The sequence below is a fragment of the Phoenix dactylifera genome, chromosome 6, assembly GCF_009389715.1.
Source record: "Phoenix dactylifera cultivar Barhee BC4 chromosome 6, palm_55x_up_171113_PBpolish2nd_filt_p, whole genome shotgun sequence".
Taxonomy (NCBI): domain Eukaryota; kingdom Viridiplantae; phylum Streptophyta; class Magnoliopsida; order Arecales; family Arecaceae; genus Phoenix; species Phoenix dactylifera.
In genome coordinates this window covers 274,168-292,194 of record NC_052397.1, presented here as the reverse complement: position 1 = coordinate 292,194, position 18,027 = coordinate 274,168, and the positions used below count along the sequence as shown (strand labels likewise).

The 18,027-nt window shown below is 39.5% G+C and overlaps 2 protein-coding genes across 6 annotated transcripts; one reads left to right on the top strand and one right to left on the bottom strand.

Annotated features, from left to right (window-relative positions):
- Positions 1-396: 396 nt before the first annotated feature.
- On the bottom strand, positions 397-8,153 carry LOC103703775 (anthranilate phosphoribosyltransferase). Of its 4 annotated transcripts, none has more exons than XM_039127024.1 (10): positions 7,682-8,153; positions 5,286-5,765; positions 5,036-5,193; positions 4,795-4,932; positions 4,649-4,701; positions 3,435-3,516; positions 2,513-2,620; positions 1,724-1,928; positions 1,494-1,579; positions 397-996 (listed from the first exon to the last, which is right to left on the bottom strand). In XM_039127024.1, exons 1-10 carry the CDS (start codon positions 8,121-8,123, stop codon positions 775-777), a joined length of 1,974 nt encoding a protein of 657 aa, XP_038982952.1. In that variant the 5' UTR covers positions 8,124-8,153; the 3' UTR covers positions 397-774. The 4 variants fall into 4 exon arrangements, with proteins under 4 accessions (XP_038982952.1, XP_038982953.1, XP_017697462.1 ...); XM_039127025.1 differs by having other exon boundaries at positions 1,805-1,928; positions 7,682-8,151; XM_017841973.3 differs by having other exon boundaries at positions 4,795-4,878; positions 7,682-8,151.
- A 2,459-nt stretch (positions 8,154-10,612) lies between these two features.
- LOC103703844 (protein POOR HOMOLOGOUS SYNAPSIS 1) lies at positions 10,613-15,829 on the top strand. 2 transcript variants are annotated; one of them, XM_008786861.3, is made up of 10 exons: positions 10,613-10,911; positions 11,667-11,783; positions 12,233-12,298; positions 14,254-14,357; positions 14,462-14,655; positions 14,797-14,840; positions 14,973-15,000; positions 15,100-15,170; positions 15,278-15,305; positions 15,486-15,829. In XM_008786861.3, exons 1-10 carry the CDS (start codon positions 10,645-10,647, stop codon positions 15,566-15,568), a joined length of 1,002 nt encoding a protein of 333 aa, XP_008785083.1. In that variant the 5' UTR covers positions 10,613-10,644; the 3' UTR covers positions 15,569-15,829. The 2 variants fall into 2 exon arrangements, with proteins under 2 accessions (XP_008785083.1, XP_038982951.1); XM_039127023.1 differs by lacking the exon at positions 11,667-11,783.
- The last annotated feature ends 2,198 nt before the right edge of the window (positions 15,830-18,027 follow it).

The window sequence follows — 18,027 nt, the reverse complement described above, 5'->3', positions numbered from 1 at the left end:
TTTCAGAGGTAGTGCTAGAGCAAGCTAGCTAAGCTCCTAATATTTTAAATTTAATCACTGTCAAGCTCAAAAAATATGCCCCTTTTTTAAAAACCAAAAATAAGTAGACTGGAGGCTTGTCTAATCTTTAGGGCAACTACATCAATAGCAACAAATGACAGCAACGCCAAGCAATAGCAGCTCAGTGCCATTCAATTAACTGAGTCCATGGGAAGGTCCATATGCAGGCTTTATTAAGACGTTAGCCGGGACATCTCCCAGTTTTCCATTGTTTGCTATTGATATAGGATATCTCCCAGTTTGGGTGGTCCATATGTGACCACCCAAACCAAACACACGGTATCAAATCAAAACGAAGAAAAAGAAGCAACGGTAAAAGAAACTGGAACGGGGTTGTATCATGAACATGATTTTCTGATCCATTTGGATAATTACAAACAAGCAACCAAAGGCTGGTCAAATCAAGAACCCAATGTTTCTCAGATTATGCTTCATGAAGATACAGCGAAGAAAGAAAAGAAAATAAAAAAACAATGACTCTCTCACGATTTGCCTCTACAACAGATTCTTTCACTTTTTTAACCCTTTTATTTCGTCTAATCCTATTTCTATCTTTGTTTTTTGGGGGTATCGAGAAGGCAGGAATTAGACGATTCCTAAATGTTTCACTTTAGTTCTGTGCAGATCTACAGATGTTTACAACAGAAGTCTTGGGGGGGGGGGGGGGGGGGGGACGACATGCAAACAAAAAGCAGCTAGCCCTAGGAACGGAAATCATGTGACCTTGTGTGAGGCCTGTATGTAATTCATGAGCCTGTTCAAAGCTTTACCACTATCAATGGCTTCTCTAGCCCTATCCAGAGCTGACATAATATCCCCAGCTCCACTGCAGCCTAGCAAGTGATCAACCATGCCTGCATTCAAAACAATCCGGTCGTACGCTGGTCCTTTCTCGCCACCAAGTGCTGCTAGGCCCAACTCTATGTTTCTTAAAACCTGATTGAGAGGATAAAACAGCACATTAATATTGGCATCTAAATATGTAAGAATTCGGGGCAAAACAAGAAGTATAATATCATAAAATCTCAATAACACTAGTAAACTTTATCTATTGTCAGCTTTTATAAGTGCTCTTCTGGCATTCATTCCAATCCTCAATCACTCTAAGCCTTTTAGATTCGATTACACAAAATTGATAAAATAGGTTCCATAGGAATTAGCTGACAGATTTCCAGTCACCCATTTGTCGTCACTCTCGTCTAAACAAAATCAATGGTGGTATTTATTTTCTTGCATGGCTTTCTCCCCTCCCCTTCGCATCCAATTTCCACCTTTTTTTATTTACCATCATATTGAGATAGAGTTGGTCAGAAGACCATAAGCCTATAGTTTTCCAGCACCATTTTAAATAGCTCCACAATCATTAGCTAAATGCAATAAAAAAAATAAATCCAATTGATACAAACAGTAGGGATAAGAAGACAGGAGCCTACCGATCTATCAGTTCTAGGAGTATCTGTGGGTTCAAATCCATAATCCTTTGCATTAACCTCAATACTGAAGCTTTCACGTGAAATTCCTGGCAAAACAAGCAGAAATAACCTCCACCAGAATATTTACTAAAATCCAAATATTTTGTGCATAATGTATTATGCATACATATAATGTAAAACTGTTGGCTCAACAATAATGAATATGGCTAATAAGATGGAAAAACATTCACTTTTATTTTCTGATAATCCATCAAGAACTAGGAACAGGAGATCCAAGTTGTGAAGAAGACCCCCACAAGTCAAGTCCATACCATCAACATCAGAGTTAGTTGCATTGCTTGGCGAGCGAAATCCAGAACAGTGGTTCACTGGAAGGCCTTTTGATGCATTTACTGATCTCACCTTTGTTGTCATTGAGAGTGCACCCTCCTCACCCTACATGAGCATCATGTACAACATGACTCTAAATGCGATGTTGGTAGACAGATATTAAGCTTGCAACATATGCAAATGATGCTCCATGTAGTAGACTATATTTCGCATTTGAAGCACAAAACTTTAAGACAGATGGGTTCAGAGAAATCAACTCAATCAGCTTGTAACCAGCAAGGATATAAGCCAAAATACACATACTGTACTGAGCTATTTTTATGAATGCCTTGGACTGATTTTGAAGCATGAAAGATGATGAGTGTTTTCTGTCCAGACTCTGAATATCAGAAACAAACAATGTGTTTAAAAGAAAAACAAATACTGATGACACTCTCATAGTTATACTGGATGTTTACAGGCTTTATACTGAAATTTTAAGAAAAAAGATGGCTATTTTAGTGCATCTAAGTCAAATATATGTGCTTGTTTTTGCTCAGGTTTGGTCCAAAATTCTGGATATAAAATTTGAATGCCCACAGGACAGGTAGCCACAAGCAATTTGAACTAAGAAGACAAGCTAGCAGCGAAAAAATAGACGGTCCCTTGAAAACTTAAGGTATGCTTTACACTATAAGAGTGCAAAATACCTTCACCACCAATCCAGAATGAACTTTTCTTCTTCTCATAAGCATTAACAGCGGATCTTCATAACCCTCATGATAGAATCCAGCGACAATAGATTCCCTCCCACGTGCCTAAACAGAAAAAGAAGCCCCATTAGATTACCTGCTAGAAATAATAAAAGCTGATGCTTGAGTTCCGGTGGACCTCCAATGTACCTATGCTCAAACAATTAAAGATGCAAGAGCCTGTCTTATAGAGTGCAGGATCTGATTGTCCAAGAACTTGAGTGTCAACTATCTGTGAGTGCTACAGCAGAAAATTTTATTGAAAATATATCTTTGTTGTAACATCCAGAAAAGAACTTTTTGTCAAACAAGTTTTGAGCATTTTATTAAGTCGGATCTAACTTCATGATACCTATCAGCAGATTAAAAAGACATAATTTTTCACCAGAAGTGCATAATGGATGTCAAGAAGCATTCTATTAGAGGCAGGTCTTGAGCTACATCAATTCATAGTGCAAGCAATCAACACTAATTATTCTGCAACATGGGGGGAAAGAAAAGAAAATAAACTATTCACGTGACTACAGTTGATGCTAGCAATATATGACAAAATAAGCAAACATGTTTTAACATTTTTATCAAGAAAAGAAAAATATATATAAACCATTATACAAGTGTGTACATCATGCAGCAAGGCCATAATTTGGAGAATCTTTCAATACTGCAATTGCAAAGAAAACCGTGAATCAATCACATCTCAACGAACATGAAACAGATATTGCAAATATTAAAACCTCTCAAATTTCATGGCATCAGATCATGTTTCTCATGGTATTTCCTATCGAGTTCCAAATGGAAACAGAGTTCTTGGAGCTGCCGCTAGAAGCATGCGGCTATGTAGAATGTTTTAGAGGAGCATGGTAGGAAATTTACAACTCACCCTCACAAACTGCTGAACTTTCTCTGAAGTTGCCAATGGTGGACGTTTTTTAATGTGCTCCCTGAGCCCAATCAGGGAATATCTGCAGCATAATCATGATTAAGAAGTCATGGTATGACTAAGTTGTTTCAGCATTAGGTATGGATATTCTAGTGTAAAGTGAACCTGTTATGCACTTCACAAGTCTAAAGGGGTTGATAGGATACATGTTCAACAAGCTCTTAAAAAATGACAAAGAAATAGTCAAGAATTTACAGAGTTATAGCAGAAATGGGGTTACCATGACAAAAAGTTGAGCTGTTAAGATGTGTTAAATAATGAGAGAAAATGTTCTATTAGTTCAGGATGATATGTATGCCTAAGTACTGACAATACAATAAAAGACGCTAAAGTAGAGAAACAATGTATTCCAATACTATGGCTTCATTCATCCCAACTAGTCTTCTAATATAATTCATTGTCTTGTTTATCAATATGTAAGCGAAAGGTTCACAAGTTGTGACAAATCAACTGTTTTATGTACATATATAGAAATCAGAGCAACTTTCCTGGGTATCTAAAGCAACAGATGATGCCTTGCTAAATCTGCTCACACTGAATTGCCAAGAAACCAATGTACAAGATAACTTTGATAACTGTAGTTTGCTTGGAAGCTGACTAAATTTGACAAGGAAAAATAACCACTGCTAGGGTAAGTTCATTCCCCAGCCACTTGCACAAACAAACCTTAACAAGTCTTGTCCCATCTACTTTAGATTGGCCTCACCAATTCTTCCTTGCTGTCATTCCTTCATTATAGATCCTCAGTCAGACCAAGAAATTTTCCAATTGCTTAGATCCTGCTGTCTTTTTTCAGACCCTTCACATAAGCTCGAGCTCCAAGTGCTTTTCTTTTTATTTTATCTTAGTTGATTTTTCTTCAATCGATCATCTAACAGTGCATGCTCTGTGATTCTTGTCTTGCTATCTCTACTCACTTTGGTATTGCCACAATATTGCAGTCACAGTAATGATACATGCATCCTGTTTCTAGCTTAAACTTCCAATATATATGTCCATGGAGTCACCAACCACATCCATAATACGAATGATGAAATCCATCTAATACATGATTTGCAACTTTGGACAAGAAAGAATATGCCATGGAATCAACAAGTCTTAAAGGAGGTCATTGATGATTAAAAAAATAAACAAGGGATTGCCATTGTCCTTACAAAGATGGACAAGCTTCCCGCTGACTCACATATGCAAAGCCAATATTTTCATCCTGGAAAAACAGGAACAAAGTCGCATATAGCAGATGAGAAATAAAGACATAATAGAATACCAGTTTCAAATTTATGTGCAGAATTGTAAGCACCTCCAGCAAAGTTTTTGCTTGTGCAGGAGACAAATATGTATTTGCTCCCATAAACTTCAGCAACTGCCCTTCTGTTATTCCTCCCTGAAAACCTTGATAGCCAGAAATCTCAGAGAAGTTTATTGCATGTAGGATGTACTGATCATCAATTACTGTATTTAGAACCAGGAGCTCAGGAAAAACAACAATGAATACAAAAGTAAATAGCATGGGACAACAGAAGACTAAATGTGCCACGGACCTTGGGTGGCATCCATTCAACACCATGGAGTAAGCAAGATTCATCATAACAAGCTCTCACAGCAGCAACAAACAATGTACTCCTAAGAAAACGTGTGTTTCCATCATATGGTTCACCATAGTGTGTCAAGGATCTAACATCAGCAATAGGAGGGGAACCTAATAAACAGTGGAGGGATTGAGCATTGCATAGGAACTGAAGGGCGGAAATCATCGTACCATTATCTTGAATGTGAAAATACAAGCATTACCTAGTTCGTCATCAAATGCTAGACAATATGCTTTGAGCTCACGATCAATTTCTCTATTCATCCTCTGTCCGATTAGAAATGCTGCAAGCAATGACTCACTGACCTTTACTGATGTATCATCCTCGGGATTCAATGGAAGAACATCTCTTAAGACACCCTGAACCTCCTCATAACCTAAGTGACCACCTGCCAAAACCTCCCTTAGAGCACCCACCAGTCTCATCTCAGCAGCTCCATGGCCAACAAAATGAGGCCCAATTGAACTACATGGTCCCATGATTGTGCCCTCAGGATCAGCAATAAAGATTACATCTTGCGGAAGAACCTGAACAAGGCGTGGCCACAATATGCTCATGGCATGTCTTTCACCCTCACTCCACTGGGTGGCCTCTGGAAAAGCATTTGCTCGTATTGTCATTGCAGCAAAAAAGGCTCCAAGTTGTGCTTTGGAAACTTCTTCATTTTTAAGTTCTCCCCTAGCTTCGAAATAATAAAAGATTACAAGATAATATGAATATGATAATCAACAATAATACACAATTTGAACACCAATCTTAACCTCAGTAGAAACACTTAGGCTTGTGCTCTATCTACATTTATATTTTTGTGCTCTATCTATATTTTTAAAAATATATGGAGATTTGCTATACCATGCAGATATAAAAATAACAAGTGAAAAAATACAATACAAGAGTGGACAATAAGGAAGACATCATTCCCAAAATTTAGCCACAAAACAGTATAAGCATAAATTTTGTCGCTCAAAATAGCAACAAAAAAATGCATAAGAAAATCAGTAATAAAACAAAAACATCTTGATGCTTGATAAGCAAAAAAAACCATGTTGGCTAGACTCAGATCAAGTGCATAAGTTTTATGAGAAATCAGAGCAACAGTTGGACTCTTCAGGCAGACAATGAGCACATACTTGATTTGTACATTCATTAGTTACTTTTCATTTATTGTCTTCCACATGTGGGTAGGGAGGTTGAAGATAGAGATTTTAAACTTTACAGGAAAAATGCAAGCAAAGATATAGAATTTGTACAAATTTTGAGGCCCACAAGCAAAAAAGAGTTTATGGGACGCATAGCCCACCAAGGTTGGTGCTGGAATAACAATACTTTCTTTTAATCATTTTTGCAGCCAGTGAGGAGTTTCATGCCAAGACAATAAAGGCAGAGTCAAATACTAAAAGCAAGGTCTGCAAAAAATAGGGACTAATGAAGAAATATTACTAGCAATTGGCAGAAGATTTTGAAAAGGAAAGCAGCAAGTATTTCAACCAAGAAGGTTTTGTTGCAAGGAAAAAAAAATGATACCTGGATTTAAAGTTGGAAAGTGATAAAAGATTTAGAGAAGGACAAATACAAGGAGTTATGGAAAAATTGAGTCTTCCTATAAGTGTTCTTCTTGTTGAATCCTCATCCAAAGTCTTCTCTAGTGGACATTCCTATAATCCTATTTCTACTATGTTATACCAAGGAAGGTTGCATCTTTATACCAAAGAAGGTTGTGTTCCTTTTAATTGAAGATATATTCTTTCAGAGGGATGAAGCATCACCCAAGGTCATGTCTTTATACCAAGGAAGGTCGTCTTCCTTTTAATTGAAGATATATTCTTTCAAAGGGATGAAGCATCGCCCAAGGTTTATCCTCTATAGCGGTATTCTTACTTCAGAAATAGTGAAGAAACAAAAACATACATGCCACTGTACAATAACCCATGCAGAATCTTGTGCTTATGTTCTGGCTATTTTTTCTTTTGGAATATGATCTCAACTTTCTTTTTATTTGCCACAAACCATATAACCATTAAAGCTGCCCTGCAGCATCTACAAATTGGTCGCTAGACCCATTAATTGACCTCCAAGCAATCTTTTCGTCCAGGCTTGTGATGAAGAAATCCATTCGACTGTGCTTTAGAAGTTGTTTTACGTCTTTCATGTGCTGATGATAATTTGCAGTAACATATTGATTTTCACAGAAATAAGTCATAGACTTTAAGAATCAGCAATAAAATTACTCATTTGGTTGGATTCTTTACAGACTAAAGGTCTTTCCGAATAAGCAAATAATATTTACACTATTTGAGTACCAAATAATCAGGGGAGAAAATATATTGCAAATATCGCGTGATGGTTATCGGTTCTTGGTCTAAGCATATCCCACGAAGAACAATATACCAAAATTATCTATTTCAGTTTTCTTTTTTTGATTACGATTCGTTGACAACTAACTGGATATAACCACTTCCAAGTACAGAAAACGAAATCCAGATCAAAATACTAGGATTTGGCGCATATTACGAAAGAATCAAGAAAACAACATATGAATTAACTCAAGAAAGACCAACAGCACTGCAATCAATAGGAAAACGACTGAAAGAAACTCACCTGATCTCAGAATTGTATCAAGAACCACTACCGCCTGCTCCTGGCTGAGCGGCTTCGTCTGCTCCGGCCCGGTGCAGACCTTCGTCTGCGCTTCCAGCACCACCCGATTGGGCTGCGGAATCTTGGACGGCCTGTACGATGTAGAGATCGCCGGATTCCGGATGTCCGCCTCCAGGAACCCCGCCTCGTCAATCGTCGCCGCAGATCTCACCGCCGGGTGGCGGCCTTTCCTCGGGGTGGAGAGGCCGATCCGGCGCTCCCCAAGCCGGAAGGGGATCCAATTCGTCAAGTTCGAGAGGGTCGTTCTTCTTGCAGCAGAGAAGCAAAAGGAACTAGGGTTAAGGTTAGGGTTAGGGTTTGGGTGTAGGAGGGAGTTCATGGTATTGTCGTCCCGTAGAGCTCGAGCACGGAGGGTGGAGGATGGGAAGGGGTTTTGTCGCATGGAGACAAATTTACCGCATGAAATTATTATCTAGTCCCCATGTAGAACCTTAATTCTTTAAATTTCTTTTTTTCAACCCCCTTGTGGATCTCGAACAATTGTTTAATAAGTGTGCGACGTTTTTGCTGTCGTTGCTTTAGTGCCTATCTATATCCATGCGAGGTCAAATCAACATATGAGACCCAGATCCAATCAAGCGGTTGATGGCTCAAGAGTCAAAGTCCACATAAACTCTGGTATGATCAAGTTTAACCAGGGTCTGCTGGCATCAGCATTTAGAGCAGAACTTAAAATAGCATGAAAGTATATCTTTTTTGCAAGATAAGTTTTAAAGGCCAAGCGCATCATTTTGGAAGGTAACCCAGTAACGATAATTGAGTTGATATTAAAGGACGCACGGAGCGAGGCACTATATTCATTACTGGACGGCATCCATTGGCTGGTGAGAGAATACGATCAGGCTGTGTATGTATATAGAAAAGCAAATAGTACTGCTGACTAGGTCCGTTCTATATAGCCTATCATTTCAGAGAGTCTTTTGATTCTGTTGGCCTTACTCACGGGAGATTAGGATGAGTAGCGTCTCAAAAAATATGAGAAATATTTCAACCATAAAATTTTGGTCTCTAACATTATCTATCAACCAAATACATTATTAATTTTCTTCCACATATAGCCTAGCACGTAAGGTATATGTGCATGCTTGCTGTACCTGGATATTTAATTTTTGAAAACAATATGGCATAATATTTTCTGCTAATATATTATTTCAAACTATGAATCGCTCTAACTATATAGAATTAGTTTCAATTGAAAAGAGTTTTGGATGGATAAAATTCTAATTAAGAATAAACTTTGAAGACCAAAAGTTAGGTTGGGAAAGAGAAGTGCATGTATACTTTTTTAAATATCAAATTTTACATAAATATTTTTCTAAATTAATATTTACATATATATTTTTATAAAATACTTATTTTGCTATTTTATTTTTTTATTTTTATTTTTTATATGTACCTATGTTAAAAAATTAATAGTTTCAAATTAAAATGACTAAAATATTTTTAATAAGTAAATGTGCAAAAATAAATATTTATAAGTGATTGAGGAAAAAAAAATGTTTTCAAAATTTTCTTTTATTTTTAATTAAAATAAATATATTTTTTATTAACGGTGTTAGGAGAATCGTTATATTGGAGATATTTATAAAAAAAATATTTTATAAATAAATATAATTTTTGAAAAAATATTATATAAATTTAAATTTTTAAAAAGTATCCATGCAATTTTTTTTTATTTCTTTCTTTCTTTGAAATTATAGCCTCTGGGAGACACGCTGGCGTTGAGGCCGGCAACATAACATGGTGTGGGGCTTTTATTGCAGTTATTCGGATAAAATAGCAGCAACCATAAGACATCAAAAGCCCGTAACGGCAAGTCCGTTCACGCGAACGGCAATTTTTTTTTTTTTTTTTTCGCTTAAAACGGGTTCTTCAAACAAAGCGTGTCCGAATACACCCAAGAACATCAAAATACAAAATCTCGCGTAGCGCCGATGGCAGCTCCCGCTCTCCTGACCACAGGGCGTAACCCGAATGGTGTGCTACATATGTAGCTACCCAGTCAGTCGCCCCGTTGGCCTCCCTGTATACATGCTTAGCCTCAAAGGCCACAACATCTCTCACCATCAACCTAATATCCCGGATCAAAGGATGGTCAGTGCTCTCCCGCCGAATCCACCCAATGACAGTGGATGAGTCGCCCTCCAAGATGATCGAGCTAGCCCGCAATACCCGCCGCGCATGGCAAAGGCCGGCCCAGGCAACTCGCAACTCCGCCGCTGGCACTGATATGTCAAATAGCCGGCAACCGCCCGCTGCCACTACCCTAGAGTGAGGGTCACGTATGACAAAGCCGGCACCGCCTCGTGTGCCACTGTCTAGTACTGAACCATCAAAATTGACCTTGAGGAAACTCGGGGGTGGGGGCTCCCAGGTGAAGAACACCGTCCGAAGAACTGCCGGAGCAGAGAAAGAACCCCAGGTGTCCCGAGCTATCAAGGTCGTATCTGAATGGCTGGTAGGTCTGGACTCCATTGCCAATACTGAGCGGACTCCGCAACAAACCTCGGCGACATCCTACGCTCGCCAAAGGTGCGAGCGTTCCGTGCCAACCAGATCTGGTGGGCGGTGCAAATCGCTCGGGTAGCCTCCTGACATGTCCGGGGGCTAGCCAGCCACTGACGAATCATCTGTAGAAACAATCTCCTCTCCCGCCAGACCTCCTCTGGGATCCCCGACTACTGCCATGTCTGCCTCGCCCAAAAGCAGCTGCTCCATGTGGCCATACATTGGTAGCCGTCGTATGAGACAGCTGTCACGAGCTGAGCCCATCAAAAGAAATCCATTCAAACAGCTTTTGGAACGGAGCTACTAACGGCTTCCGTCCCCCACATCCGCCGCCCTATAAGTACGCACTCCCCTTATCGGCTCCGTTATTCTTGACGACAACCAAGAGGAGAGAAATGGCGGGAGCCCTGGGATTCTCGCCGGCGGTGCCGTCCGCCGGAGTGTTGGTAGTGGCGGAGCAGTGGGAGGTGGAGTTCTCCCGGTTCTTCAACTTCCCGCGGCGGCCGTCCCTCCTGCCGCCCGGCCTTCGGCCCCTCCCCAAGGGCAAGCTCCGGTCCAACGGCACCTGGATCACCTCCGCCTCCCCCGCCCTCCTCCGCGTCCTCAAATCCCACGCCTCCGCCGCCCCCGTCCTCTCCGTCTCCGTCAACGGCAATGTCCACGTAGGTCTTCTCTCTTCCCTCCCGATCGAACTCCTTTTGCAGCTCAAATCCGTGGTGACCCTAGCTTACAATGGATTTCTCGCAGATTTCCCTCCGCTATTGTCGAGGGAGAGATCCATGCAAGCCTAGTAGACTTAATTAGTTGCATGCATAATTTCTGTTATTTTTCCCAAGATTTGCGGTGCTATTGATGGTATTTTTCTTTCTTCCTTGAGTTTTTGTCTCTTCTTGCGTCGCATTGCTGTTTATGTATTATTCTCAACATTCAGTTTGGTAGTTTCTTGAGTTTTCGTGTCATAGTTGCGTTTAGATTCATGGAAAGTTGGCCTTGTTTGCTTGATTTCTTCTGTTATCTCACGATAGCTAGACTCCAGCTCCAAGATTTTCTTGATTTTTTTTTTTTTTTGGAGAAAATATCAGGATCATTTTACGATTTTCTTGAATATTCATGAAACATCTAGCATTTTCCATCACCTGGGTGCTCGAAGCCGACAGGGTTCTTCAGATTACATGTTTGTTTATTCAAATCATTTTGTGAACTGCGTACAGAGATGGAGGGGGTTTTCTTTATTTTTCTCTGATCATCAACATGTTTGGATCCCACCCCCCCAAAACCCAACTTCCCCTTTTGTTACCTCCGGAAATTTTTGGCCTCATTCAAATTGCTCTGAAACTTCTGGGTTGTTAGACAACTTTATTAGTGCTTGGAGTTTCATGCATAAACTGAGCAAGCTGATCTTGGTTTTCTGCTCCAGGAGGAGCACTTTATCTCGAATCTGCACTTCTCATGGCCACAGGTGTCATGCGTTTCCCAGTGCCCGATCAGGGGGAGCAGGGTAGTGTTCCTAAGCTACAGGGATTGCTCCAGTCAGGCAAGTAGAGCTACCATCTCATTATGGTACAATGCTCATCGTTATAGCTCAATTCCTGTTGTATTGATCAGGAAATAGAAAAGTTCAATAACTCAATGTGTACAACGTTCATTAAAATTCTTTGAGTCATATGAAGGAAACCCGTGGAAAGTTAATAGCCTTCCGTTTTACATATTCTTTTTGACATCATTTGTAAATCTTGCAATTCCGTGTCAGTAAGTATGAGGCTCTTTCTATCCAGTTGTTTGTTGTTTGCTTTCCTGTTCTACATAATCAACCTATACTAAATAATGTGTCTCCATGCTTGCAACTCCCTCCAGTTTTCTAATGTATTTATATGACTGTTAACTTGTATAGCACTACTTGCGCTTTATGTTGATTATTCTGAATGTTTGGTCCTTATCTTGCACAACTATTGATGATAAAGAGCTCATCTTGTGAATTTGCAGATTCAGAAATTTGCGGTGCGGTTTCCTGCATGTTGTGATGCAGAAAAATTCTTAAATTTTGTGAAGGTAGACCATCCCATTTCTTTCTTACATGGGATTTCTGTTGCTTTACCCGCTCATTTTATTAATTCGATAATGATCATTCAATATGTGCTGTGATGTAAGCACACCACTGTTGCCCTTTTCCTGATGCTGTGGGCAGGAAGGTGACAATGAAATAGGGCCATCACGGTTGGCGTTGAGAACAGAGTGTGACATGCATGCTCAGCTAGTCATCATATTTGGAAACCTTGACCTAATGATACTTTTGTGATGACAGCACCTGAGGCATGCGCTTGGCATCAAAAAGAATGAGCAAGTTTGTCTATAATGTGTTCTTAATAAGCCTAGATTCTTTTTGTTAGCTGGATAGAGGTGCAATTACCTGTGTCTCTAACAGAAATGATTACTGATGAGTTTTTTTTTCTTCTTTTAATTAAGTAGCTGAAGATCATGCTAGTATGAAACTGTGAATAAGAATGCCTTTAAAGGTTTTCCTGCATTACTAAGAGTTCTAGAAAGCAATACTAGTTGACTATGGACATCCACACTTTTGAGGGGACTAAACACCCTGAAAGTATTTATGCCAAATTGAGCTCAGCATGACTAGAAGTATATTGCAATTTGGGGTTATTATCTCCGGGGAGTGTAGAAGAATGGACAGCATCATATGAAGTAATAGAGCATCTTTTCTGGTAGATCCCTTTTGTAAATTATTTTATTTCTTTATAAATCCAAAATTCCAGCTGGCTTTGCTAGTTTACATGCACTGCATGAAATTCTATAGTAGATATCAAGGAATTATTAATGGAGAGGTCACAGTTTTATGTATTTGAATTGTTTTTTTAATTATAGAAAACATATTGGAACATTAGAAAAAATAAAGAACACCATTTATTAGTGCAGTTGGTGGCTTTTTCCTTGTTTTTTTTTTTTTGCAAATTTAAAATTGTCGGAAGGAGATCTTTATGCACTATATAAGTACTGCAACAGCAGCCAGTTTTGTGAAGGTATAGGCATGTACCTACATTATTAATTATTCACGAGGACCTGGGATTGGTTCTTGTATAGGCATAACTGCGTGATGATGGGTTACCGAACAGTCCACTCAGCAGTTGGTGGTCTAAAGAACTGCATATAGAGTTCTAATACAATTACAGGTAGAAGTTGGTTTTGATGATCAGCTTTTCCATCGATCTTATCGCAGAACGCTTTGTTGCTTTACTGTATGCGTACTGTAACAACCCAGGACCTCACCCAAAATGGCTAGCCGGAAGGTATTATTTGGGTTTCTTGATCCTGTATAAGTACCCAAAATCTACCCAGCGAATAACCGATGTGGGACTAAACACACACCCGCACGGATCCTCACATACTTCCCCCATTCAAGCCCTGACGTCCTCGTCAGGCTAAGGGTTCAAATCTATTCAAATCTAATCACTAACACCACGATTGGCCTGTGGTCAGCCCTAATGGATCCGTACTGCAGTGTCTCCTAGTCCACATAGGTTATGAGCCGTATCCGCTCTGATACCATTTGTAACAACCCGGGACCTCACCCAAAATGGCTAGCCGGAAGGTATTATTTGGGTTCCTTGATCTTGTATAAGTACCCAAGATCTACCCAGCATATAACCGATGTAGGACTAAACACACGCCCGCACGGATCCTCACACGTACCTTGTGAAATACTTTGCCATTTAGTCAACATCAGCGGGGCATTAATAAGACCAAAGTTTCCTTCATCTGTAACTAATGAAATTCTAAATGATGTAATAGGTCTAGTGTGCATTTCGTACGAACTGCAACCGCGTCAGCTTTCTTCATATGGTAATTATCATAATAAAGTGTTGCATCAGTATCCTAGCATCCCACTGATCTATAAAAAGAAACTACATTGTTGGGAATCCATTGATTAAATCTCCACTAGATTCGCCATCAAATTACTTAAGCTGATCTAGGTGTCTGTCATGCAATTTTAGGAATGCTCAAGGGACATAATGGATATCATGCCTCCAGGAAGTGATTTTGTGTGTGAGAATTCGTCTCCTTCTGAATTTATTGCTTCAAATGGTCTGCATTATAGGTGAGAATCTTTGCAATTATTTCTTATACTTAACAGCATATTTGGCTCAGGGAAGAAAACAAATCCTAAAACATCTGCCTGCATTTGTGGCATTGTATTTATAGGTTTGATGGGGAATCAAGCTTTGAAGAGCCTGTCATGACATGTGCTCCAGAAATGCCAGCTTTGAGCTATAATGAAGAGCAAACTGAGTGCTCTCTTCGGCCTGTGGTTGCTAACAACATTGATACCATTTTCTCAGGCTTACCTCCCAGCTTTACAGAGCTACTAACCAATTGCTCAACTGATACTGAAAAAGGTATGCCATTCGCATGAAATGTATTTATGCTAGTTCCAGTAAGAAGCATCTGCTTAAAAGCATTTATGATTAGTTTTTCTTCCATTTCTAACTGAATGATACTTTGTTGCATTTTGTCTTGCTTGGCCTTTATTGAGACAGTGCAAAAGCTGACAGCAAATACTGATCCTGCATCACAGAATGGGGTACTTATTTTCATTTACTTCCTATTTCAATTTCTTCAATGTAATATCTTTTTTTTCAAATTATTTGGTCTTTTCAATCAAGCAAGGCCTCTTAAAAGCATGTTCTAGTTTGATCTGAAAACTTTCTTTCAGGGATACCCGTTGGATCCGTCATCTCACGGTATTTCAATATTCATCCACTGATATGCTGGACGCATGAAAATCTTTATGGGACACACCAATTTAGTTATTCTAACCATGCTGTTGTTTCTTTCTAAAGGAATTGCTGATGCTGCCAAACAACCAAACTCAATGGAGGTGGAGGAAACTGATCTCAAGACTCAAATTGCGGTATTGCTGTTTGCTTTCTTTTTTATGTTGGTCCTTTCAGAATGATTGGCTGCCTAATTGTACTGTTGTATTTCTTTTATTTTCCTTTTTCCCCATGTTGGCTTCAGAAATACATGTCAGATGCTTCCTTTCATGGTATGGTTTTGCCTTGTCACTTTCTTTGGATCCTTTAATTTTTCCAGCACATAAATTTTATTGCCACGACTCAAGATAATACTCTTCCTACCTTGTTAATACATATATTACTAGCTGAATTTTGTAATTGATTGTAGTCTCACAAGCATTTTTTTTGGTTCTTGTTTGTGCTCTTACCAGAGATGCTGTTCAAACTAGAGAAAGTTATTGATGAATTGGGTGGTGATCTGGCACTGCAGGTGGCCAGCCCCTTGCATGACTGAAGGCCAGGCTTTTATCATTTTGGTCCTTTTTAGTTTTCCTAATGGTACCAGCTGCTTGAGGATGTGAAGTTCCTTATCTGTATAGAAACATTTTTTTTTTCTTTTGTAGAGCCACCATCTAACCAAAATGGAACTGCTGGTTGACGATATCAATACATGTTCATATATACAGACCGCTAGATATCGCGCTAGGCAGTATGGGTCCTTTTTGTTCTCCTTCAAAGAGATCAATGGATTATTGCCCTGTTCTACTTTTGCTCTCGTCATGTTCACCTCTGCAGAGTTCACAGTCACTTCTTTTCAGGAACAGTTTGTGGCCTTTTGTTGAATCAATTTTGGTGTCGATTCACATAATGAGGTATCACCTATTTGGCAGGGCAAATTTGAGCATACTACTGCCGCTCCAGGGAGAAGAGTGTCCTTCCAGGTATATGCATAACTTTTATTCTCTTGTTTTGAATGTGAGGATGGGCATTGGCAGAATGGTAAGGCTGCGCACATGCCCTTCTATGCTTTGAATGTATTTATTTTTTGAGAAAAAAGTTTTGATATATTTGTTGTGCAACTCCGTACCAGTGGTGCTTTGAATGTATTTTTTTGAGAGGAAATGTTGTAATGGTAGGAATCTTGGAATACCTTTTTTTGTTTTTGTTTTTAGCTTTGAATATATTTATTTTTGGAGAAAAAAGTTTTGATCTGTTTGTTGCTGTGGGACACCCCTGCATGTAGGGGGTGCAAATGGGTCGGGTTGACCCTAACCCGATCCGATTAAACTCGATCCGATCCGATTTAAAGGATCCGTGGGGCCGAGTTGGGTTCTAAAATTGGACCTATTTCATTATCGAGGCTGGGTCTGGATTTTCTGAATTCTGGCACGATCCGACTCGATTCATTTGAAATTTGGGTAATTTTGAGTTTTCAACCCTATGACTCATCCCGACCCTGTTAAACTATTTGGGCTCGCGGGCTGCAAGGGTGCAAGCCTAACATCTCAGTTGGGTGCTTAAGGTATGGCCCATTTGTGACTCCGAAGAGTTAAGTCTTAACTCTTAAGTGTTCGGTCTCTACTCTGTAGTCTCCACCATTTCGATTTTCCACTGAGATTCATCTTTTTGACTCTTCCCCTCTTCCGTCTCGCCATCTCGAGTCTCGATCCGTTTGGCTGTCCCAGGTCGGCAAATTTTCGTTGGCCATCACTCTCTCTCCCAGACGAAAGACCCCAGTCGTAGTAGATTTGCCAGTTCTCGTCCATCGCGAATCACAATCGATCGCACCCTTTGGTTTTGCAAAATTCTAGATCCGGCATCTCTTCGGCGTTCGATCGCACCCTTTGGTTTTGCAAAATTCTAGATGCATCTCTTCGGCGTTCGATCGCACCCTTTGGTTTTGCAAAATTCTAGATCCTGCATCTCTTCGGCGTTCAGCAACTTCAGCGTCCAGCAACTTTGGCGTACTTCGTTTCGACTCTTAAGGTACTTCCTTCTCTGAGACCCTACGATTGCATATTTACTATTTAGGGAGGGAGGGAGAGAGAGAGAGAGAGAGAGAGAAGGGATTGGCTCTAATTTTTTTATCATATCTTAAGGTGGCTTCGGTAGCTCTTTGAACTTTCTCGCTTTCTTCTTTATTTTCTCGATTTTTATCAGCGTGTGCGAATTGCCGGATCAACAGCAAATTAGAGTTCCAAGAATTGGATGCTTTGAGGCTTTCTCTAGAGCAGCATGGTTGTCTTTCTTGCTTCCGGAGCCACTATAGATGGAGGGGTTGCATTAAAAGACATGCAACAGGTGTCTTTTATGACAAAGCAAGCCTCTCATTTCAAAAACATTTATCTAACAGTGGCACTGTAAGTTCACCCTTTCTAGCTCTTTTTACCTGCCATAGTCAAGCCATCCTCTTGATGTTCGTGATCTAGCGTGCTCCTCTTTTCAGTCCTAATGATATAATTAATAATGATAGTTGAGGTATTTGACAACTGATTTTCAAGTTTCTTGCTAAGGGATCTGGAAAGAAAAAGGAAGAAAAAGCAAAATATAAATCTTTGAAACTAGTTGGTAAATATGAGGCACATATAGATATAGGAAGGAAAAAAAACCTATTTTGAAGATGAATGAATTTATTGTCTATTCAAACATTTTCTATAACTATGGAATACTATAGTTTTTAATTTATTGTGATGTAACTACCAAATGTTCTAGATGTGCTCACCGATAGCATTCTACAATAAGATTTTTATATTTCCTCCGGCTCTAATAAAATAGGATTTTTGTTTAATAATTATTCTTAAATGCTTCAAAAATTTTCAAGATGTAGTTGTTGAATAAACAGGCCCGACGAGAACCCGAATCAGAGTCAAATTTTTTGGGCAGATTCGTATTATTTATGAACTCAACCCAACTCGAATGACCCACTGAGTCGAAAATTGTAGCTGTGGATCTAATTTGACTCAATCTTTTATT